At 36.9% G+C, this 24884-nt stretch overlaps 1 protein-coding gene across 2 annotated transcripts in view; it reads right to left on the reverse strand.

Annotated features, from left to right (window-relative positions):
- LGSN (lengsin, lens protein with glutamine synthetase domain) overlaps window positions 1-13853 on the reverse strand; it is a 29324-nt gene extending 15471 nt beyond the window's left edge. For both annotated transcript variants that reach the window (XM_045498655.1, XM_045498654.1), the window contains exon 1: window positions 13745-13853. In XM_045498655.1, the coding sequence (XP_045354611.1) occupies window positions 13745-13774 (30 nt within the window). In that variant the 5' untranslated portion in view covers window positions 13775-13853. The remainder of the gene's footprint in view (window positions 1-13744) is intronic.
- Window positions 13854-24884: the final 11031 nt, after the last annotated feature.

The raw sequence follows: 24884 nt of genomic DNA on the forward strand, positions 1-24884 counted from the left end.
AATTCTTCAATAGACCTGTCAAGGGCTATTCCCAGCAAGGAGATGGGCAGTGAAGCAGGGGCTGAAGGGGGAAGAGCTCGGGCATCTCTGCGCCAACAGTGGGCAGAATCACCCCTGCAGTCCCAGGACATGAAAGCTAACATTAAAAAAAAATAAGAAAAAAAAGCAGACATTAGTATTTTTTATGTTTTTTTTTTTTTTTTTTTTTTTTTTTTTTTTTTACAAACTCCTCATTGTAGTGTGAAGGGAGAAATAAGTGGCAGGGTCAGGGTCAAAAACTATAGTCTAAAATCTTTTGAGCTATTGTCTTTTTGAAGAGCAGATTCTGAAAGATTCTGTATCTGGGAGCAAGTTATCTGGGGAACAGCTGTACACATTTGTCAATAAGACCAGTTCAGCCTCCAAAAGCTAAAAGACGAAAACAGAATTCAACCTGTTGGTGTTTATATGTAATCAGGACACATTGTTATTATTGTTACTACGTTTTAAAAGGTATATTTCATAGGATACAATCTTTTTTGCCATTTTAAAATTTCACATCTTAGGGGCGCCTGGGTGGATCAGTTGGTTGAGCATCATCCGACTTCAGCCCATGTCCTGATCTCTAGGTTCATGATCTCCCCCACATGGGGCTCCCTGCTGTCGGCGGGGAGCCTGCTTCGGATCCTCTGTCCCTCCTCCACTTGCGCTCTCTCAAAAATAAATAAACATTTTTTAAAAAATAAATAAAATAAAATGAAATAAAATAAAAGTAAAATTTCACATCTTAGAAAATTGTGGTCTCCTCTACTCCAGACAATTTTATATTTGAATGATGTGATACTTATTGTGAGATATACGAGTTTAATTTTTCTTAGCAGTTTATCATTTTATTTACATATTTTCCAATACACTTGTGAAAGAATTCTGACAGTGATATCCTGACTTTATTGTACGTATTCAACATTTCTAAAATTGCATTGCCAGAAATATACATCATATAATTGTACTTTTGGTAAATGTTTCTATAAATACATGACTAGCTTTATTAAGAAGTCTTGTTTAGACAAGGAAATAGTTGGTCAGGTATGTAAATATGAAAGAAAATTGAGCAGACTAACATTTGTGTTAGTTGACCCATTAGGTATCCCTCATATACAGATAGAAGGAATCAAATGAGATAGACTTTAAGATTTCCTTCAGCTTTAAACTATAACCTGCAACTGAATAGCAGTGTGCTAAAATCGAGCCCTTTGTCAGGCACATTTCTCAGCATAACCCTCACAGTAATAGAATCTCCATTTTACAAATGAGAAAAGTGAGACCCAGAATAATTTGCCAAGGCCTCAAGAGGGAGTGAGAGATGTAGTTTACAAACACATCTTCCGATTGCCAAAATGCCATTCTGCTTCCCAAATGCCAGAGACGCCCGTTTAGAGAAAGTTCATTTTAATAAGAGTCACCTGTGAAATTTTATGCTTTTTAAATGTTGGCAATTAATTTAAAGTATAAGGTAGGAAGTAAAGAAGAAAAGAAAGTTTCTCAACTACTACACAGCCAGGTCTCAAAAAGACTGGAACGCTGCTCAGAATATGCAGTTCTGGAGGCCCCCAGCACAATGAGAGCAGCGTGACGGCGTATCTTTTCCCTAACGTTGGTATTTAATGTGGTCCTGAGACATGATGGTCAAAACATCTAACTGTTATTACAGCTAATAAAAAATAAAAAACACTTTTATTGTACCTACTATATGTCACATCTCTTCTAAATGCTTTGCATGTATTAATTCATTTAGTCTCAAAACAACCCCTTGCAATAAATATATTATCAACTGAGTCAAAGGAATACTAATTAACTAGCTCAAAATCACATTTCTCATAATTGGTAAAGCTAAGGTTTGAACCCAGACATTAACTCCAGATTACAAATACTTAATGCATCCTTAATGAACACCACCAGAATACCCCTGCATCATTGCTGGGATGCTGGGAAGCGTCATTGCTGGTTCTAGAGGGCCCCTGCAGGGTGAGATATTAACTCTTTAGCTGATGGATCATGAAAGTTCCAAAAGCCTAAGAGGAATAGTAGGCTAGCTACAGAGGTTAGGAGGGTTGGGGGAGCCTTAAGGGACTCTTATCAGCACCTGTTTACCAACTAGTTTAGAAACTTTTCTTGATCTGTCAGACATTCAGCAATATAGTTCCAATTTACAGATCTCCTGGTTGCACCATTATGTTGGACAAGCAGTGCCTGATGTATGTAGTAAGCACTGAAACAGACATTAATCCTTATTATTATTCCCTAGGCGCTCTGCATTACTGGGGTTGTCTGTGGGAAAGATACCTCTTGGGTATCCTGGGCCCCTGGCTCTTGGGAGATGGCTCTCACTGAGTCAGGCCCTAATCCTTTATCTGAACAGCTCTAGATTCTGAACAATAGACTAGGGGAACTTCTCAGAGAGGTGAGGGTATGCCAAGCAGTCGGAGAATTCTCAGGGAGGGTTCCGAGAATATACTCATGCCTGGACTCTATAGTACTACTACTATTAAATAGGCAGAATATTTTATAAGCAGTCTCCACACAGCCAGGGAAACTAGGCCAAGCTTAAAAAGAAGAAGGGATACATACGCTGAAGATAGAGAGAGGTGAGGTAAGGCAGGTTGGAAGAACCGGGAGCACAAGCACAGATACACAATTTAATTTTGATCACATGACATAAATATGCAAATCCAATTCATGCTTAGCTTAGACAGTCTCAAGATTCCACTACAGTAGGTTGATCCTGACTTCATTTGACATTCCCAACAGAGAGGCTTTTCCCACTTCAGAAATGTTTCTGCTGTCATTCCATTAGAGGACTCCTTTGTCTCATACATGGGACTGGCCTCAAAGAAGTTTTCATATTACAAGAATTTTCATAATTCATGTTTCTCTCATCACATTGTTGCTTTTGAAAGTTGTTTTATGGCTTAATAAAAGTTTGTCATTTTGCATTTCAACCCAGTGGCTTGATCAAATTAACTAAAAGAGGCTTAACCTAAAGGGATTGTGCCAAGCATTAAATTTAGACCCTAATTTGACCTAATAAGTTTCCTTTCAATGTATTAACCAGTGTTATTTAGATTCTAAATATCACTGATTTTATTCATTTACTTTCAATTTTCTCTAACAGCTACTTTTTAATATCAATACTTTAAAAATCATTGTTTTGTCTCCTGTATACTGGTTACAGTCTGAGGTATAATCACGAATGCATTTACCAAACACTCTGACTTCATTAATGATGGGGTGCAAGAAAAAGAAAGCAAGCCAAAAACAAATCTCATCAAGTTTTAACCTCTGTGAGAAATAATGGGAGAGGCACCTGAGTGGTTCAGTCAGTTAAGCGTCTGATTCTTGGTTTCTGCTCAGGTTGTGATCTTACAGCTGGTGGATTCAAGCCCCACGGCCAACTCTGCACTGACAATGCAGAGCCTGTTTGGGATTCTGTCTCCCTCTTTCTCTCTGCCCCTCCCCTCCTTGCTTTCTCTCTCTCTCAAAAATAAATAAATAAACATTTTTTTTTAAAGAAATAATGAGGGGTGCCAGGTGGCTCAGTCAGTTAAGCATCTGACTTCAGCTCAGGTCATGATCTCACAGTTTGTGAGTTCGAGCCCCACATAGGTCTCTGCACTGACAGCTTTGAAGCCTGGAGCCTGCTTCAGATTCTGTGTGTGTGTGTCTCTCTGCCCCTCCCCACTCACACTCTTTCTCTCTCTCTCTCTCTTTCAAAAATAATTACACGTTAAAATAATTTAGAAGAAAAGAAAAAAGGAGAAAAAAGTATCAATGATTATCAAATTTAAAAGAATATGTCAGGGAGAAAAGAGTATGCCTTCAGTTTCCTTAAAGTGTGCTCTTCAAAGAAAAAGGGAGGAAAATGTATTCAAAATATTTACAGAAGAGATACTTCAAAGGGCACATCACAAACTTACATCAATGAATCTAAAACCATCCATACCCATTAACTACTAGTTCTACTTCTAACAATTTGTTCTAAGAAAATAATACAAAATATAAAGTCATGCATGTCCAGGGTCACTTTTTTTATAATAGCAAACACTTGAAAACAGAGCACAGTGAAGTAGGAAGAGTGGAACAGATTGTGGTCATTCTGTTCAGTGAGTTCACCATTTAAAATGAGTGCCTCCATTTCCTATCTTTGTCACCTGGATTACCACAACAGTTACCAAAATGTCCTCCCTGCATTCTCCATTTTTATCCATCCTCCACACTATGGCCTATGGTCCTTCTTTAAATCATAATGTTGGTATTACTATTTCTCTGCTTAGGTTGCATCCAGTTTTCCCCCACCTTTAAGAAAAATTCAGATTAGTATTCTCTGAGGCCCTGCAGAGGCCAGTCTCACCAATGCCTCCAGACTCCATAGCTGGCCATTTTTACACACAAACCTTATCTCCACCCATTCAAAACTAATTTTATCATTCCTCTGTCCCACACTTATTTCTTTTTTCCTACGCTCATTGGTTTTCTAGCCTGTCCTAAGGAAATGTAATCTACTCTTCTGGTCACAGCTCAAAATTAACCCCCTGGACAATTTGCTGTAGCCACTCCATTCAAAGATGGCTGATTTTTTTTTAAATCCTCAGTGAAAGCAGATCCCTTATCAAATTTTGTAATCAATTATTGTCTTCTTCATCACAATTGGTAAAATATTCAGCCTTCTCTTAAAAATCTCGCTTAGTGCTTTGTAAAATAATTCTCAGTATCATTAAAGTAGCTTCCTTCCATTTGTATACTTTTTTCCCCAAACCACAAGGCAACAATTAGTTTTTGGGGTTCCTTAAGTGCCAAGGATATATTTAGGCATCCCTTCTAGAATTAAGAACCACTGCCACTATAAACCAAGGAAGTACTTATAGCCTCAATATCCACTTGGGCAAACTAGGGTAGAGATTATGTTGATCTGATTATGGCAATGGCTGTAAGGATGGGGAAAATGAACATACTACAGATATATTTGGGAGGTAGACTTAACAATTTGGTGATTGACTTGATATAGGAGGTGCAAGAGACAGAGGGTCAAAGGTGATAGGTTTCTGACTAGAGATCCCAGGATGAGGAGGATACCTGAGACAGGAGTTGCTGGGTTGTTTTGTGAACATATGGACCCTATGATGACTGTGTCTTCTGAAGGCCTACAGCAAGCAGGGGTCAGAATCCAAGAGATAAAATGGAAGTAAAGAGCATTGCCCTGAAAGTGGCTAAACCATTAAGAGAAAGAGCAGAGACTGAGAAGATAAGAGGACTAAGCTAGAGCTGAAAAAGGACAATACTTAATAAGTAAATAAAGAAATGGAATCCCAAAAAGTAATCAGAGAAAAAAAAATGACAAGAAGGTGAAAGAAAAAGTTGGGACAGAGTGGTTTCATTGATAGTAAGAAATAAAAGCTGTGTTAAAAGAAGGGAGTACCAGTAGGCCTACTACTGAAATGATAAATAAGGTTGATATTAAGACTAGTCCATTGTTCAGAAAGAATAAAATCATGCCATTTGCAACAATGTGGATGAAACTGGAAGGTATTATGCTGAGTGAAATAAGTCAGTCAGAGGACAGATATCATATATTTTTACTCATATGTGAATCTTGAGAAACTTAACAGAAGTCCATGGGGGAAGGGTAGGTGGGGAAAAAAGTTTCAAACAGAGAGGGAGGCAAACCACAAGAGACTCTTAAATACAGATAACAAACTGAGGGTGGATGGGAGGGTAGGGGAGAGGGGAAAAGTGTGATGGGCATTGAGGAGGGCACTTGTTGGGATGAGCGCTGGGTGTTGTATGTAAGCCAATTTGACAATAAATTATATTAAAAAAAAACATACGTTGTATAAATATACATCTTCCATATTATCAAAAACAAGAAAAAAGGAAAAAAGGCTAGTCCATTGCGTTTTACAACTCGAGTCACTAGAGGCATTGGTAAAGGCAGGTTCAGTGGAAGAAGGTGGACACCAAAGAGTTGAGGAGGGAATGAGAGATGGTTAGTCCAAGGTCCACACACTACAAACACAACAGAAATATTCTCTACTATCAAGCAGAGACAATCAGAAAATACACCTCAAAAATAACAAGAGAAAGAGACAGAGACTTTGACCACTGGAGAAGTGACGAAGGGTCTAAGAAAAGCTTATGTTGCTTTTAGGAAGAACGGCTTACACATATTTAAATGCTTAATGAAAGGAGTTAATAAAGAAGATGTTGAAGGGAGAAGAAGAAGGATAAAGCAAGGTCCCTGAAAGGGCAGAAAAGATGGAAACTAGAGTTGAAATGAAAGGTTTAACTTTAATATATCTTCCTCTACAAGAGGAAGAAAGGAAGATAGAATGTTAGAAGGAAGAGAGAAGAAAAAAAAATTAAGGAGGAAAGGGAAATTAAGAGGAGGAGGGGAAGAAGGGAATTGTCAACATCTAATGAGGGCTATTCAGGTGACATAATTGTGCCTCATGACAATTAAGTTCACCCAGGAAGTGGCAGAATCTGGATGCAAAACTAATTTTAAACATTTGTTCTTTCTTGTCTATTCTGGATAAGAAAGGTAGCCAGTTATGAAGCTTCCAATTTTCTTCTCTGGGTGGGAGATGCACAGTATTAGATGCACAGATGACAGTATTAGAATGCAAGACTAGAGGTTTAAGAAAAATGGAAATGGTTTGACAATGTCATAGCAGAGAATTCAAAAAAGCCAACTCAGGAAACGAAAGTGCCAAGTGCCCCACAGAAATGGGAGATTTTTAAGTTATAGTGGCATCAATCTGCACAGGTAAATTATTTTTCCTCCAGCAAATTCTTCCAGGATTGAGGTTTTGTGAAGATACAAACTTAGGAAGACAATAACAAAAATAAGTTAAGGATACTGGCAAGAAAGACTAAAATAATGAGATATGGAATCCAAGAGAGATGGAATGGGAAATGAAACCAGGAAAGACTGACAAGGGGAACCTAGTCCAAGGACTGGAGAGTCTTAGAAGGTGGCATTTTATATGCATCCTTGTGCCGAATATATTGACTAGAATAAAATAGGAATTGAGTAAATATTTTCTAATCAATGAGTGGCAACCAAGGCCTACTATATTGGAATATAAGGCCAGAAGGGAACTTCGACTCAGATCTCTCCTTCATAAGTGATTCAAAATGAAATCTTTGGATATCCAATAGAATGAATGGGTTGATGTAATCAAAACACTTTTCCTAGATAAAATGTTACATGGATTCCCTCCCTCAGTTTTCTCAAGGTGAGCTAAGAGAAAAGAATCCCTGCTGGGGAGCTGCTCCGCAGTGACTCTGTCCCTTCACCCCATTAATTCCACCTTTCCTTTAGGGTTTTCTTCACTGTATTTATCCTCAAAGCCACACCTTATCTTCAAGGTTATGATTATGTCCTTTAAGACATACACAAAATCTTATTTCCTATTTTTCCTCATAGCATAACTAAAGCATGCTGATATTTCAAAAGAATTTTATAAACATTAAGGAACAATAAAAAAGAAAATAAAAAAGAAAGAAAATTATAAAACACATTCTTTCTATTGTCTTGGTCATTAGATATATTTTCTTCAGTTCTGATCTGTTCCCTGTCTTACTCAAGACCTGTCCAAAGTATTTGCCTTTTTAGTTCTCTGACTCACCAACCAGATAAATAACCATCCTTTGGAAACTTATTTGGAAACCTAGAACACTTCTTTATGGTCTACTAAGTGATTCACTCCTTCAACCAAGCTGTTTCTGCAAAGTCACTGTAGTCTTACCCGAAATTAGAGTCCCTGATATCATTAAGGACAAAGACCCAAATGACCACCATTTCCCAACTTAAAGAAAATGAGACATTCTTAAGGAGACATTACCCACAGATCTACTTATTTCCAACGCTAATTCTTCATCTATATATTTTTTAAATAATTTTAATCCTTAAGCTGTATTGCATTTTAGGAGGTTCCATCTGAATACATGGATCTCTGGAGACTTTTGTTACAATGTTCTTTATTACAAATGCAATAATCCTCATTGCAAAAACTCAAAGGTCAGAAGCTCATGAAATAAAATGGAAAATTTTAAAAACAGTAAGAGTCCTCTGTTCTCCTCTAAACTTTAGATTTTTTGACAAGCAAATATTTTTGGAAAGTCATTTCTTACCACTCCAAATAACTCTTATAATGGCTCATCTTCTAATATAAGTTCTTTAATAATTGTTTCTAGTAATGATTTAATGTGTCAGTACTGATTGGGACTATGCACATTTTGAAATATATCAAAAATAGAAACTGAAAAGAATAGAAATAGTACATTTATACACCTTGTTGACAGGAGACTTACGGGAGCCACCCTCTTTGTATGAAATTCATTCATTTACTCAACAAGTACTTAGTGAATATCTAGAAGAGGCCAGTCACTGGTTTGGATGCCATAGGAGAAATAAAGATGAGCTACTTGTTCCATGGAACATAAATATAATACGTGATAGAAAGTGGTGTAAGTATATTATATGAATGAGGAAGGTGCCCCTAGAACCATCTTGCTGATGCAACAGCTGAGTCTTTGAAAGTTATAGTAACTACCCCCCCTGACTTCACACCTAGAAAATAGCAGAATCCAAACGTGTGGTTTGAAATTCTTCTTTCATTTTTTCCTCTTATTTACAAACTTTACAGACAACAAAATAATGAGTTGTTGTTGTTGTTGTTGTTGTTGTTGTTGTTTTGAGAGGGCGAGATAGAGAGTAAGCAAGGGGGTGAGAAGTGGGGGTGGTGGGCAAAGATACAGGGAGACAGAATCCCAAGCAGGCTCTGTGCTATCAACACAGAGCCAATTGTGGGGCTCAAACCCACGAACCAGGAGATCATGACCTGAGTTAAATCAAGAGTCAGGGGCTGGATGGGACACCTGGGTGGCTCAGTTGGTTAAGCATCTGACTTCAGCTCAGGTCATGATCTTACCATTCCTGAGTCTGAGCCCTGCACTGGGCTCTGGGCTGACAGCTTGGAGCCTGGAGCATGCTTCAGATTCTGTATCTCCCGCTCTCTGCCGCTCCCCCCACTCATTCACACTCTCTCTCTCTCTCTCTCTCTCTGTCTCAAAAATAAATAAACATTAAAAAAAATTTTTTTAAAGAGATGCTCAACCAAATGAGCAACCCAGGTGCCCTCAAGCAACAAAATATTGAAAACTAAAAATGTTGCCTTTAAGAATGCTAAACACTGAGCAGTTTTATATAAAAGGCAGCAGGAAATTCAAGTTGTTTTTTTTAACTTCACATTTTAACACAGAGTTCAGTAGCATCCCTGTCTTTTGAGGTAAACCTAAGGTAAAGGTAACTACAGATACATTCCTTGGAAGTTACAGAGAATTAGAATTTTACTTAACTATAATGGGCTAAAAATAGGAGGAGCTCTTTGGAAACATGTCAGGTTTGTCATCCTCAAGCACATTTGTGGTGGGGTTGGACAGTCAATTGTCAGGGATGACCCAGATAATTTCCAGTTCTCACCACTTTTGCAGTAAAATAACCTAGATCCAAGTTGGTAGGTTAGATGGAACCCTGTTCTACCTATATATCCATCTCCACCAAAAATTATAGAGAAACTATCATTGTAAAGAGCCTCTATGTGAAAGAAGGGCCACAATGTTAATTATTGGCTGCCCCTACGCTGTAAATGATGTGAAGTGCTCGGCATCTCACTTCCATTCCCAACAAGATGGCAAAATATGCAACAGCAGAACCAAGCCTAGAGCCAATCTCTCCTCTGCAGGTAAAATCTTGAACACAACATTCTATATGAGAAAAGTGTGCAGAGTCAATAGTTTCAGAGAGGGGAAAAATGATTTTATAAACATCTAACACCATGTTATTTTCACAATATGAAGCTAAAAAACAAATGAAGCTAAAATAATAAAGGACAAAAAGTTTGGTCAATTTCCTGAGCTTGATGTTAGTACTGGCCTTCTTTTTTTACTGAAAAATAAATTTCCATATTTACCTGAGAAATGAAGATTTTGTCTCTAAAACTATCCATGTAAATAGGATCAAAGTAATTTTTGCCGTCTCTGTGATGGGCATAAAAACAAATATGTTTCAAAGGTGAGAGAAGATTTGTAGAAAAATTTAAATATACATGTAGTATATAATATATATTTATGGTAATGAGTTCTATAATATAGAGTGAAATAAGATCCAAGAACATTATAGAACTGTCAGCAAAGATATCAGCTAATAGGCCACTGCAGATAAAAATATTGGGCCTCATCAAAAAAGAATATTTTCAATGTGACAGGAGGAGTTCCATCTTTTAAAAACAATGTGATGTGTTTATGGCTAGAATACTAAATATAGTTCTAGTCACTGCCCCTGGAAAAACATTAATGGGCTAGAAGTGGATCAATATGTGTTTATTTATATAAATGTATGCCACATGTAATTGTTATCATTATCACATAGAAAGGCAAATAGGGGCACCTGGGTGGCTCACCCGGTTAAGTGTCCAACTCTTGATTTCAGTTCAGGTCATGGTCTCACGGTTCGTGAGATGGAGCCCCAGGTTGGGCTCTGTGCTGATAGTGTGGAGCCTGCTTGGGATTCTCTTTCTCCCTCTCTCTGCCCCTCCCCCACTCTCTCTCATAAACAAACAAACAAACAAACGTTTACCAAAAAAGGTAAATAAAGTTCTACCATGTAAAAGAAAAAGTGCAAAACTCCTCAAGGCTATAAAAATGAAAACTTAGGGGAAACACTGCTGGTCATCTACAACATAGTAAAGTGCATATGATGAATAACTCCTGTTATTCAGTAGTTCTGAGCACTATTCTAAGCCCTGGACTTGTATTAACTCATTTGATCTCTCACAAAATCTCTTCCAGTCAGTACTATTAATGTCCAAATGAAGCACAGAAAAATCCAATACTTTGTCCCAGCTCACCCAGCTAGTAGGTAGTACAGCCAAGATGAAAACACAGGCATTCCGGTTTCAGGAGGTGTATTAGGTATGTGAAACACAAACCTAATTTTTAACATCAAGAGAGGTATTTAAAGGGAGGTAGATTCAAGGTAAATAAAAATAAACATAAAATGAACTAAAAACCTTGAAATCTAAAAACAAAACTGAATGTTTAAGAGACAAAACATATTTAAAATATAAAAATAGAATCAGAAAGTCTATACAGAGTTGCACAGACAAGCATAAAGCAGGGAAAAGAGGGTAAGTTGGAGTAGGGAAATCTCTAGCCTTGAGTCCTACTTCTAGAAAGTCAGGCATAGCTTCCCACAGAGCTGCACTTAATGCCCCAACACACACAAACACACACACACACACACACACACACACACACACACACACAAGATACAGGCTGCAGAGTAGGATGAACCTCTGGTCTCACCCAGATGGGGTCCATTCGTCCTGCAATCTGGAAGCATCACCCCTTTGTGTCTACCTGTGCAGGTGTTTTCCTCTGTGTCTACCTCACAGATGCATAATTTACAGGGCAGAGAACAGATCTTACCCAACTCGCTTGGCATATCACCCAGCTCAGGACCACACGCAAGGTTTTGATAAATAGCTTTTAATTATTATGATGTCCTGCCATTTCCATCAATTTGCAACTTCACACACCCATAGGGTCTACTTTCAGGAATAAGAATGTGTTTTTGATCTATTGTCTGTTCACTGCTGCTGAGAATTTGGCTGAACACACGACTTTATGACATTGTTTTGAATAGAGAATCTCAGTAAAATATTCTTTAGGGAAATACCAGATCTAAGATTAATAACTGTTCATTTTCACTGAAGATTCTACCAAAAAATTTGTTCAGGCTGGGGAAGTAACCACCTGGGAGAGTTTCTTCACATGCACAATCTGCCCTTTTGATTCATCGAGTCTTTGTTCAGCTGCTGTGTTTTTTGCAGTTAACCTCATGCTGCTGCAGCTCACGCTACCAAAACATCTGGTATGGAACAAAATCATTGTCCTTTTCCAGATATTAGTTAAGTAGAAACGGAATGTCACACACCATCTCCCTCCCACCTTCCATATTCTTTCTCTTCCTGAGAATATGACCCTACACCGGGTAACCACAAGGGTTATTCAGAGGAGAGTTGGGTCAAGTGGACACCAACACTCACTTTTATTACATCTAGTAAATATAATGTTCTATCCCAGTTATCAAAGAACTTTTTCCCAAGACACAGGGTTTGTCTCTTGTTATGAAATTTGTGTACTTCAAAATCATATTGCTAGTTTTTCTATTCTCCTAAGAGTGAATGAATACTCAACAAGTCTAGAACTGGTCTTGGTAGACTATGACACTTAAGATTTTCACAAAAGCTGGCCACCTGGGAATACAGCTGGGGGTGGGAAATACAGTTTTGTCATAGGCTCAGGTGTAATAAAACCTAGACCAAGAAGAAGTTGAATAGTTATATGCCAATATTTGAAAAGGTGAGTGAGTTACCTGTGTGGCTCAGTTGGTTAAGCATTTGACTCCTGATTTCTGCTCAGGTCATGATCTCACGGTTCTTGGGTTTGAGCCCTGAATTGGGCTCCACACTGACAGTGCAGAACCTGTTTGGGATTCTCTCCCTCCTTGTCTCTCTCCCCCTTCCCCTGCTCATGCTCTCTTTCTATCTCAAAATAAACAAATAAAACTTAAAAGAAATTTTTTAAAAAGGTAATGATGTGCATTCTAATTACTTTCCCGAAGTCATCATTTATTTTCAGCTCCAAATTTACTTTCAGATAAAATCATTCTATTAAATGTGTCCATCATTTGACACCTCTGACAATGACAGGACACTGTGTGATGAGCCACAGCTACTCCTCAGTGAATCCCTTCTTCACATACTGTTACCCAGTTTCCTTGTGGAAAGTGCATTTGTTGTCTCCATCCCAAAGCACACAGCTCACACTCATTCTACGTAGCAGTGACCCCACTCTTCCTTAGCCTTCAAGTTGTCTTCTCCACTAGATGGAGGAGGGGGGGATCAGGTCTATTTTCTCTATGCCTCTATTTCAAACACAGTGCATTGCCCTACCACTATGCTTTGCACTTAGTAGATGTGCTTCTTGTATTTTATTTTCTTAAATCCATCTAAAGAAAACCCACATTCTCCAAGATTCAACCACAATGCACCTCCCAGTCTACCTTTCAGTCTTCCAGAATGGTCTGTCAGAAATACAAGAGTAAAAGTTGGGTACATACCCATTAAAAACTAGTGAGAAGTGTTACATGTTGACAACTGAGTATTTTAATATATTCTAGAGCAGATGAGAGGCTATCACTATTTAAATGCCATGCATTTCAATTATAATTTGAAAATGGGTTCTCACCTTTAGCCACTTAACCTCAAAGTATTTTTATTATGAGACAAAAGCTTTGAGAAAAACAAAGATTGTGCTCTTAAAAACAACCAAAATATGCATAAAAGAATTCTACACCATCCTTATGCTTCCTAAATGCAGTGCCTAGTGAAGTTATTTTCAATGATTATTCAAACTAAATGAGCTTTTCTAATGCATATTCTGAATTTAGTTTTGATTATATTTATAAACTCAACGTGTGGTAGAGGAGAGAGTGTCTTCACCAACTTCTCTGAAGCAGACATAAAACAAGTATAATCATGCTGCCCTTATTCATACTGGCACTCAAAGAGTTCACATAGAATAATAAAAAGCTTTGCTGTCAGTATTTTGGTAAATAACATTTTAACCATTAACTTCATACCTCCTGTAGAAGGTCCCCTTCATCATCCATCTCACACTTTTTTATTTAAGTCCACTTTGGAAACCACAATCCCCAACAAATGCGTTCAACACGTATTTATATGTATACCTGAAACAAACACGGCAGATGATGAATTCCATTGAGGCTCTTTTCCAGAGGGGTCTGGCAGGTAATAAAAGATAAACACCAGACTCTGATGTGTCATGCCCAAGGCACAGTATGCTGGAAATGCACTAGAAGAGTCGAATGACAAATGCTCATTTATGCCTGACTCCCTACAAACAAAGGACATTGCAGAGCTTAAAACTGTGTTGATTGACTTTTTCTCCAACATACTGAATTTTGTTATACAACAATTGTATTCTAGAATGAACTCTATTGTTAGACTCAGATGATGAAACATTTATTAGACAACTATGCAATCACAGTCCACAGACAAAACACAAATGGAAAAATACAGTTGTAAGTGACCCAGATTTATACCAATGGCAAAGATCCACTCATTTGTAATTCCCATTTTTTTCTTCCCTTCTCTTCTCTTCTCTTCTCTTCTCTTCTCTTCTCTTCTCTTCCCTTACCTTCCCTTTTCCCTTCCCTTCCTTTTCTTTTCCTTTCCTTTCCTTTCCTTTCCTCTCCTTTTGTTTTCTAGGGTCCTTTCTAGCTTCTAAATTAATTCTGGCCCATTGCTATATAGCCACAACCATTTTTCTTTATTTAGCCTTTCTAATTTTACAAATGTCACTCTCTGACAAACCCCCGCCCTTCCCAGCTGGCCACAAGGAACATAGAATGATCTACAGGTTGCCCCCACATGGTCCAGAAACAATCCTAACTCAGTCAGAGGAATAGGGAATGCTTTCTCAAAGAGAGTTTGAAATTCTGCTTCTGTTGCCTTCAATTGTGACTTCATGTTGGTGGGGGAGAGGAGGGAAGTGTTCTGAATCAAATCAAATCCTCTCTAAGCATTTTCCATGTATGAGTGTACAGTCTCCATAGCTGATCACTTCTGTTCTGGACTCTGGCCTGAGGAAGCCCAAGCCAACACTCCAGCCCATCAGCCAGGCCTGACTCTTTCGTTCTATTTCCATAACTGCATATTGTTTTATGTTTGTTGTAATCAACTCTATTTTTTCCTTTGCTTCTTTGCTCATCTTTCCATCTGTCTCCCTTGTGTCCCTTGTCTACCGTATAAACTTCAAGGTCTTCTCAGTTTACCCTCTGTGTCTACTTCTAACCAAACCATAATATAAAATTCAAACACATTGTTTATAATAGTTTCTATATTGCTGACAAATTTTGTTCTCTGTTCTTAATTACAAAACTTAATATCTAAAAAGTTTTTCATTTCTCTCTTAAATCTTAAAAAAATCAAACTGGACCTATTTGTCTAATTACTTTTGGTTGATTTTTCATAATTTAATCCAAAGCCAAATGCTGATTTTCTTTGGAAACTTTAATAAATCATGGGGTGCCTGGGTGGCTCAGTCGGTTGAGCATCTAACTCTTGTTTAAGCTCAGGTCATGATCTCACAGTTCTCGAGATCAAGCCCCATGTCAGTCTCCACATTCACAGCACAGAGCCTGCTTGCGATTCTCCCTCTCCTTCTTTCTCTGCCCCATCCCTGCTTGCTCTTTCTCAAAATTAATCAATAAACTTTAAAAATTTTTTAAAATAAAGGCAGAGTAAAAAAATTATAGCTGAAGTTTTCATCCTCTTTCTTTAACCCTCCAAATTAACAATTAAGTCTAATTCTAATAAGCAAAATAAAATGAAAATATTGTTGTATTATGAAACGGGGAGTTGACACATTTCTGAAGAGTAAATCAGATAAACAATTAAATCTTACCAGGCTGTTAAAACATCTTAATTATTCATATATAAGAGTTTTCCTGTCACATGCAGAGGACTATTATCTGCAATAGTGACACAAGCCATACATTGTAAGTCAGAGAGATCTTAATTCAGAGATTCCAATTTCCAGTAACAACCTATCCACTGAGCATCTTTCCAATTCTGTTGTACTCACTAGCCTGTACCCCATCATCTCTCACCTCCCAATCAAATTATTTTTGACCCTCCTCACGCTAACCCTCGAGATCAGCTACTGTAACAAGTCCTGTCCACCACTTCTTCCACCATTCTAGTTGTATACTTACTAAAAATTAATTGTAGTTCTTTCCAAAATTGCTTATCCTAACTGCACTGGTTATTGCAAATATGCAGTTTAATTAAATATTGTGTAAACTAATAAAAAGAAAGATATTTAACATTGCTTCAAAGCTAAGGTGAATGTTTTAGAAAGATTTAAAAATGATACAAGTCTTAGTCTGCTATGCTTAACAAAATACCATTGACTAGGTAGTATACAAATATTAAAAATGTATTTCTTACAATTCTGGAGGCTAGGAAGTCCAAGACCAAGACACCAGCACATTCAATGCCTTGTGAGGACCCCCTTCCTGGTTCATAAATGGCAGTCTTCTCACTGTGTCCTCACATAGAGCTTTCTGGAGTCCCTTTTATAAGGGTACTAATCTCATTCACAAGGGACTCAGTAAATAGCAGTATATGTCTAATAATACTTGTTGCTAAATACTGTCCAGGTAATATGCCTGTAGAAAATAAAGATAATTTATTAGAGTATACAATTTTCTTTTGGATTGCCTTGTGATCATCTTTAAGATCTTACAACACTAACTAAAATAAACAATTTTATATTATTCTTACATGAAACACTATGATAATGGTTTATGCAAGAGAGCCAATATAAGATTCAAATCAATGGATGTATACTCAAAACAAGGCATTGATCCAAAATCAATATATTGGCTAATAAGTGTATAATTAGATGACTTAAGTTAATATATATATATATATTTTAAAAAGTATGCCTTATGGTACTTTATTTTAGCTGATTTCCTTGATTAACCAAATATTTTTTTATTTGATCATTTAAGATGAAAAAGACCTCCTTTATTTTTATAAACTTTTCTTTAAAAAAAGTGGATGAGGCTTTTTGGAGAGAGATGTCAGATATAATATACACATTTACTTTTGCTGGTTTCAAAAAAATTGAACTAAAAGGCATAAGTGAAAAAGGAAAAAGAAAATGGAAATGAGGACAACAGAAAAAAGATTTGGATGGTAGAAAGCATGTTGAAAAGTTGTAGCAAACTTTAACAAACCACAGTAAGCTAATCCTAAGTAATCAGTGAAAAAAGTCAAGAAACAATACAGCGTGCACTGTAGAACTTTCCAGAAATAAGAGAAAAAAGCAAAAAGTAAAAAAAATAAGATCAAAGAGACTAAAAAAGAAAAAGATGACCAATGTAGGAGGTTTGATATATGAATAATAAGAGCCTCAGGAAAATATAATAGAGAAAAATAAAGGGGAAGATATCTTCAAAAATAGTCATTTCCCAGAATTGAAGGCCATGAGTTTTCAGAATGAAAGGTTACTCTGAATAACTAGCTAAATGGAATAAAATTTATACATATCTAGTCTCACTATTATAAAATTTCAGAACACTAACATATACAATGTATGAAGAATCCAAAAGAACCCAGACTTCTTAATAGAAAACAATGGAGAAAAGGTTTCAAAGTTCTGTGGAAAAATACCTAACCCATTATTCTATACTGAGTCAAAACTAACAATCAAATGAACAAACTAATGACATGTTTCACATACCACTCATGTACCCTTTCTCAGAAAACTAATGAAGGATATGGTTTTCCAATGTAGGAAACCAAAATAGAAGAAAACCACAGGCCCAAGTAACAGGAGATCCACATGGGGGAGAGTAAAGAGAATCACCAGGAAACTGATAAGGTGAAATCTCAGAATGACGGCTGAATATCAAAAGTAAAGAATTGTCAGATATTTTCAGAGCAAAGTCTCAAGAAATAACTTTCAAAAAGAATAAATTAATAAAACATCTCTTGTGTCTAAATTTTGGGGGAATAACTGAGACTGGATTTCTAATTTTACATAGGATACTTATACATAAGCAACTGGAGAAAAAAAAAGACAATTGCTAACATCATGGAAAAGAAAAAAATGATGTGGGTCAGGAAAAAGAATCATGTAATAATACTACACAGCTCAACTGTGAATAGCTTTGCATAATAATGTAAATACTAAGTTTTGATCCTAATAACATTACAATGCTTTATTAGAACAACTGTGGGAATTGAAAGTGTACATGTATATTCAGCAAGGAAAGACAGCTAAATCCTCATTTATCCGATGTGAGAAGTCAATAGTTAATGCCAAAAACTTAAAGATGAATAAATAGTAATGTAAGTACAATTTTTAGAGATAACTGAGTCAAAACAAAAAGATCCAGCTAAAGAAATTGAGACTAGATGTCTTGGGAGAGGAAACAGAAGTGGAGTGAGGAACTGTTTGCCTCTTTAAACCATGGGCATATATATCTTTAATAAACACAAAAGTTAGTGGGGGTGGGGATGGTTGAAATGTTGATTTCTCTCTTCAAATGCAGTTCATTCAGTTGTGTTTACTTGATCTCTGTTTCTTTCTTTTTCTGGTAAGTGGTCTTATGTAATTTCTTTATGTACAGTTAGCCACTTAATCCTTTTACATAACTTAATATAGTGTTTACCATATCATAGAGTATTTTATCTGTCTCTATATCTCCCACCAAAGCTGTGAATTCCTAGAGAGTTTGGACTCTATTTTGTAACTCAAGTACCTGGAATACTGCCTATCTCATAAGAGATCAATATACTTTTGTTAAATGAATGAATGATGTATGAGAAAAACTGAATTTATTATCTAGAAAAAATACGGCACACTTCTATTATGAGAATTAAGTATATATTGCCAAAAAACAAATAGTCTCTTATGCCATTCTAAATCAAATTTTTATGATGACTTAGTTTCAAGTGATATAGCCTCTATGCTGCAGTCACTCACCATAGCCACTGAAGTTATCATGAGTGCTTTCTTTCTATTAGACAAAGGACTGAAAACATCTACTGTCAGACATCTTCACCCAGAAGTGACAATTTGTATTCATGATTACTTTTTAGGTAAAGTCAGAGCCCTTCATATAATTTATATACCAAACATTTGAGTGTTCTCTGACCAGGTTGCTGCTTTAGAAAATACTGTATATTATTTACTCCTATTTCAGGTTTCTTGAAAATCATTCTAAGATTGTTCAATTAAGAATGATTCTTGGGGCACTTGGTTCACTCAGTCAGTTAAGCCTCCAACTCCGGCTCAGGTAATGATCTTGCAGTTCGTGAGTTCAAGCCCTGCATTGGACTCTGTGCTGACAGCTCAGAGGCTGGAGCCTGCTTTGGATTCTGTGTCTCCCTCTCACTCTCTACCCCTCCCCCGCTTGCACTCTGTCTGTCTGTCTCTCTCAAAAATAAATAAACATTTAAAAAAAAAATAAAAATAAAAATAAAATTTTTTTAAAAAGAATGATTCAGGGGTGCTTGGGTGGCTCAGTCAGTTAAGCATCCGACTTTGGCTTAGGTCATGATGTCACGGTTGGTAAGTTCGAGCTCCCCGTTTGGCTCTGTGCTGACAGCTCAGAGCCTGGAGCCTGCTTCAGATTCTGTGTCTTCCTCTCTCTCTGCCCCTCTCCAGCTCATGCTTGCTCACGCACTATCTTTCTCTCTCTTGCTCTCTCTCAAAAATAAATAAATATTTTCAAAAATTTTTTAAAAAGAATGATTCACAAACCGAACACAATATTCTTACCACCTAGAAAGATAAGCTGTATCTTCTGCTTGAATTTAAATGATTAATGAACAATTTTTTCTAAAAAATAGAATTGTCATCTGTACACAAAATATTTTAAAAACATAAAGATATTAGACTCTAAAACAATAGGGCCCACGCTCATTTGAAAAATTTGATTTCCATTGTATGCTGGCCTCTATAAAAGATGGTAGGTAATAAACTAATGGTATATGTTTCATGTCTGTTTGGTATACTTTACATTAGACTACAAATAAATATGTTTCTGATGGCATCATAAGTTTTAAAGTAATGGGTCTTTAATTAAGCAAACATGCTTTAGAAAAGGAAGCAAATGAGAAAAAAAAAGTCCAAGAAGATCTCTTTCTTTGCTCACTGATTGAGCTTCTTCACTGAACGCCCTTGTGCCTATATCGTGTACTTCAATCTCTTTACTTTGGAACTGTGACTGAGATGAAGCTGGAGTGTTGACACTGCTTCCTCCACTCCATTTGAGAAGTTTGTAATTATGACAAAAGCTTTAGCAATTTTGCAAATATTTAACACTGCTGCATTATTGTAATAGATAAAATAAGATACACGTACCTAGTTCTTAGTGTGTACAGATGAATGTCTAAGTGCTTTACAGATACGAACTCATTTAACCTCCCCCAAAATTAATGAGGTACTGCTATTATTACCACCATTTTACAGATGGAGTAATTGAGGCACAGAAACTTTATGTATCTTTTGGAAGCCCCACAGCTTAAGTGGCACAACCAGGATCTGAACTCTGATAGCCTCGCCCAGACTCCACAATCTCAGCCATGAAGGCAACACAGGAGAGGACTCAGGCTTAAAAGAACACAGCACCTAAGAAAGCATAAACATATGCATAAATCTAAAGTCAGGAAACTCAATAACCCTTGCCCCTTTGCATTTATAAGAGCCTATCAGGACCCATACAAGTTAAAGGAAACTCTGCTGGTGTCATTTTTTAAATTTTTTTCTAATGTTTTATTTTATATTTGAGAGAGAGAGTGAGAGAGACAGAGCATGAGCAGAGAGATGGAGACAGAATCTGAAGCAGGCTCCAGTCCCTGAGCTGTCAGCACAGAGCCCAATGTGGGGCTCAAAACCATGAGCAGTGAGATCATGACCTGAGCTGAAGTCGGACGCTCAACTGACCGAGCCACACAGGCACCTCTGGTGTCATTTTTTGATCTCTAAAACTGACTGATGTGAGTAGGAACTCATTGGACTACTTGCAGCAAAAATTAAATTGTCAATCTATTTTAGTAGGGCACAGGTACTTTTTACTTTGTGGGAGTGAGGTTTAATATCATATATTTAACATTCCTAAATACTGAAGACTTCAGATGGAAATCTGCATAGGTAGAAGTAGGCCATTCCATCTGTAAAAAGTATGATAGTTGAAGGCTGAGGAAAGAGGCAAAATTTTAGAATAGCATTTGCACAGAATTTGAGACCAACATTTGGTCTTTCACATTATTTTTGTCTCTCGTTTCTGCTAATTTGATTTTTTTTTTCCCTCAATTTTTCAGAGAAAGGAAAATCCTTGTAGGGAAAGGAATGTTTAAAAGAAACTGTTGAAAGAGAATTAACATGCACAGATGACTTTAAAGGATAAATCAAGGCGGGGCACCTGGGTGGCTCAATGAGTTAAATGTCGGACTCTTGCTTTCTGCTCAGGTCATGATCCAACAGTTCGTGAGTTCGAGCCCTGCATCCGTGTGGAGCCTACTTGGGATTCTTTGTCTCTCCCTCTCTCTCTGCCCCTCCCACATCTCTCTCTAATACTAAATAAATAAACTTTAAGGAATAAATCTGGGTATTTAACCATGAATGGGGATCAACAAACTTTTTTTCCATAATCCAAATAAAAAATATTTTAAGCTTTGTAGGTCATTGTTGTGCCTCTGTAGGATGACAACAGCCACAGACAATATATGGCCAGTTTGCCAACCCCTGACAGAGAATTTGATCGACAAATGTACACATTTATACTTTGTGATCTTTCAAGAGACTTTCTGTTTTCATTCTTTTAAATAAAAATATGTAATAATATATTCTATATATCACATATCATTTTGAAAGTAAACTTAAAACATTTAATAAGACACAGGAACAAACATATTTTTGCTTTTAAAAACTCCTTTCATCAATGTCCGATTTTCTGGAAGAATTCTTATTTAGCACATTGCCTCATATTCTGTTTAGGGTCAACAAAAGTAAATATAAGCACTATTTGCTTTCTATAATTTCCTTTCTTCTTATATGCTTTGCGTCTTTTTATGAGGTATATACATTTTTTTCCTCAGTGTGATTTTTTTTTTTTTTTAGTGCTTATTTTTTATTTTTGAGAGAGAGAGAGTGAGCAGGGAAAGGGCAGAGAAAGAGGGGGACAGAGGATCCAAAGTGGGCTCTACACTGACAGCAGTGAACCCAATGCAGGGCTCAAACTTATGAACCACAAGATCATGACCTGAGCCAAAGTTGGATGCTCAACTGACTAAGCCACCTAGGCACCCTTCCTTAGTATGATTTATGATTTGTTCCTTAAAATGTTGATTGAAAAATATGTTATTTAAAGTCCAAGACATCAAGTCAATTTTCAAGACCAATTGTAATTTTACCCAGGGAATTTTATTATATGAAGAATTTATAGGGGTGCCTGGGTGGCTCAGTCAGTTAAGTGACCAACTTTTAATTCAGCTCAGGTCACGATCACAGGGTTTATGAGACTGAGCCCTGCATTGGGCTCAATCAGCACAGTGCCTGCTTGGGATTCTCTCCCCTGCTTTCTCTCTGCCCCTCCCCTCTTGTGCATTCACACTCTCTCTCAAAATAAATAAACATTAAAAAAAAAAACAAAAAGAATTTATAGGGGCATCTGGGTGGCTTAGTTGGTTAAGCATCTGACTCTTGATTTTGACTCAGGTCACAATCCCAGAGTCCTGAGATCAAGCCCCACCTCAGACTCCTTGCTGAGCGTGGAGCCTGCTTAAGATTCTGTCTCCCTCTGCTCCTCTCCCCTGCTTATGCTCACTCTCTCTCTCTCTAAAATAAAAATAAAATAAAATAAAATCTATGAAGAAAAGAATTTATAAAATGTTAAACTTCACTCTTGAACTAAAAACTATTAAAGGAAAAACAAATTGGATGAATGATAAAGTCAATTATTTCACTTATACATATTTATGTGTATATATTTAACGTCCTTTTGGAAAATTCTTGGGTATTTGCTATTCCACTTATTCATCTTTTCATTGATACTGCTGCAGTCCAGCAATGGATGGCAAATAGGCTAACCATGCATGCAGCTACCGTAATCATTTGTGTGCGTGGATACATGGAAATAACCAAATCTGTGATAGTAGCACAAGATACATTAAAAGTCTTACTGTTATAAAATCAGTTTTCAGGAAACCAAATGTTAGTAAAATGTTTAAGAGATAGATGGGAAAAAACAGTGAATTGTCATAAGTCCATAGTCAATATTGCTCATTCACAAGTATTTGCTCAATACCTACTATATTCAGGGACTATATCAGCCAAATGATTAGAGTCATTGAGCCATGAACATAAGATTCAAGTCTTTCCCCTACCACTCTTCTGAGACAACATATGGGAAGACTGTTCAACTCGAGTACTTCTCTTGCCAAAAAGATGTACTCTAATTGAGTGGATCCAGAGAGGAGTGACTAAAATGATTAACGGAATGATGGGATTCATTCTCTGAGAACAGATTGCAGGAGCTAAAGTTTACTAAGTACCAACCAGGGGAAACAGTGTGTTGTTTACCACTAAGTTACTGCCTTCTGTTGAATTATTTAACAGGACTAGAGGAGCAAAGGATGCAAATTAAGTACAAGATTAAACCTATTCTTTCATTGTACAAGAAACAGTGGAAGAAAATGAAACCACAATAATTCTGGTTTTACTTCACACTTATGTATGCATGTTACAAAACAATGTATAAGACACAAAGTTCTTGCCTTCCCAACACTAACTGCTGAAGAAATAGGATAGAACATGCCCAATGGAGCTAAGGGCCTAACTGATTTGTGAGAATAATAGATAAGTGCAAAGGAGAGAATAGTCTTTCTTACCACTTCCATCAATCACAAAACCATAGTTTAGGGTCAGTGCAAGGCCATGACAACAGTGACAGGATACTTGCACTTTATCTTTCTCCAGATTTGTGTTCTAGAAGCTGCATGGGTTTGCTCCTCTTTCATATGTGTCTAGCTGTGACAGACAACCAGAAAACTGCCATCGACACCCTTAACTGAAGAGAATATGGCCATGCATTGTGAAGAGTAATATTTGGGCTGTCTCAGGAGTTCTGGAACTCCTGATTACAACAGCTTCCAGTAGTTCCCTCCACCTACTCAGCCCCCGCCTCTCCCCAGTTCTGCCTAGAAACATTTCATTTCCTAAGCAAACAGTAGATCTGTTTACAGGATTGAGATTTTAAACCCATCACTAAAAAAAGTAGTTTGGGTGGGGCTGTGTAGAGGCTTAGTGATTTCATGAATGAGAAGAAACACACATTGGCAGGGAATGTGAGGATTTTGCTGTTGTTGTTGCCCTCTTCACTTGCTCTGGAAAGGGAATTTCTCCTGTCATCTTCCCCTTCTGTAAAGTCAATGAGGCAAGAAGTACAAAATAACGCAACTCCCTGAAAAAAGTAGGTGACAATTATGCAGATTTGATAAAATGAAAAACTAGTTCAAAACCACTTTAATACAACATTTTCAATCGTTATTCATATATTTAGCCAAACTCCATAAAGTTAAATAAAGTCAATCATGAATGTTGGAGCATGAAATATTAGTTCCAAGGAGCTTGCTATCACATATAATGAGTAAAAAAATTACTCCCAAACAGCCAGAGCCCTATTTAGAGAAAGAAGGGGAGTGTCACAGAAAACATTTTTATAGCACCATTAATTTAACAAATTTGATAGTGAATGTTGTCCAGTCCATGTTTTCTTCTCTTACTAAGGACATCCTTCCAAACACTGGGACAGTGCTTAAAAATTATTGAGAATTCCAAAACCTTTCATTTATGTAGATTATGTCAATCAATATTGACCGTATTTCAAAATAAAATAGTAATGAACAGAGTACATGTTAACGCAAATAATGTATTTCAAAGAAAAATAACCATATTCTCCAAAACGCAAAAAAGTAATAGAGGCTCGACACCATTTCATATTTTTGCAACTCTTGTTAGTGTCTAGAAATTGAAAATCACTAGACTCTCACATCTGCTTCTGCATTCTATTGCATCACCACATGCCAGGCAGCCCCTGGACAATTCCACTGTATACTCGTGAGAGAATAAGAGTGAAAAAGGCAAATAACATCTTATTATGGAAATAATTTTGATGTCAT

Source organism: Leopardus geoffroyi, chromosome B2 (assembly GCF_018350155.1).
Source record: "Leopardus geoffroyi isolate Oge1 chromosome B2, O.geoffroyi_Oge1_pat1.0, whole genome shotgun sequence".
In the NCBI taxonomy this organism is placed as follows: Eukaryota; Metazoa; Chordata; class Mammalia; order Carnivora; family Felidae; genus Leopardus; species Leopardus geoffroyi.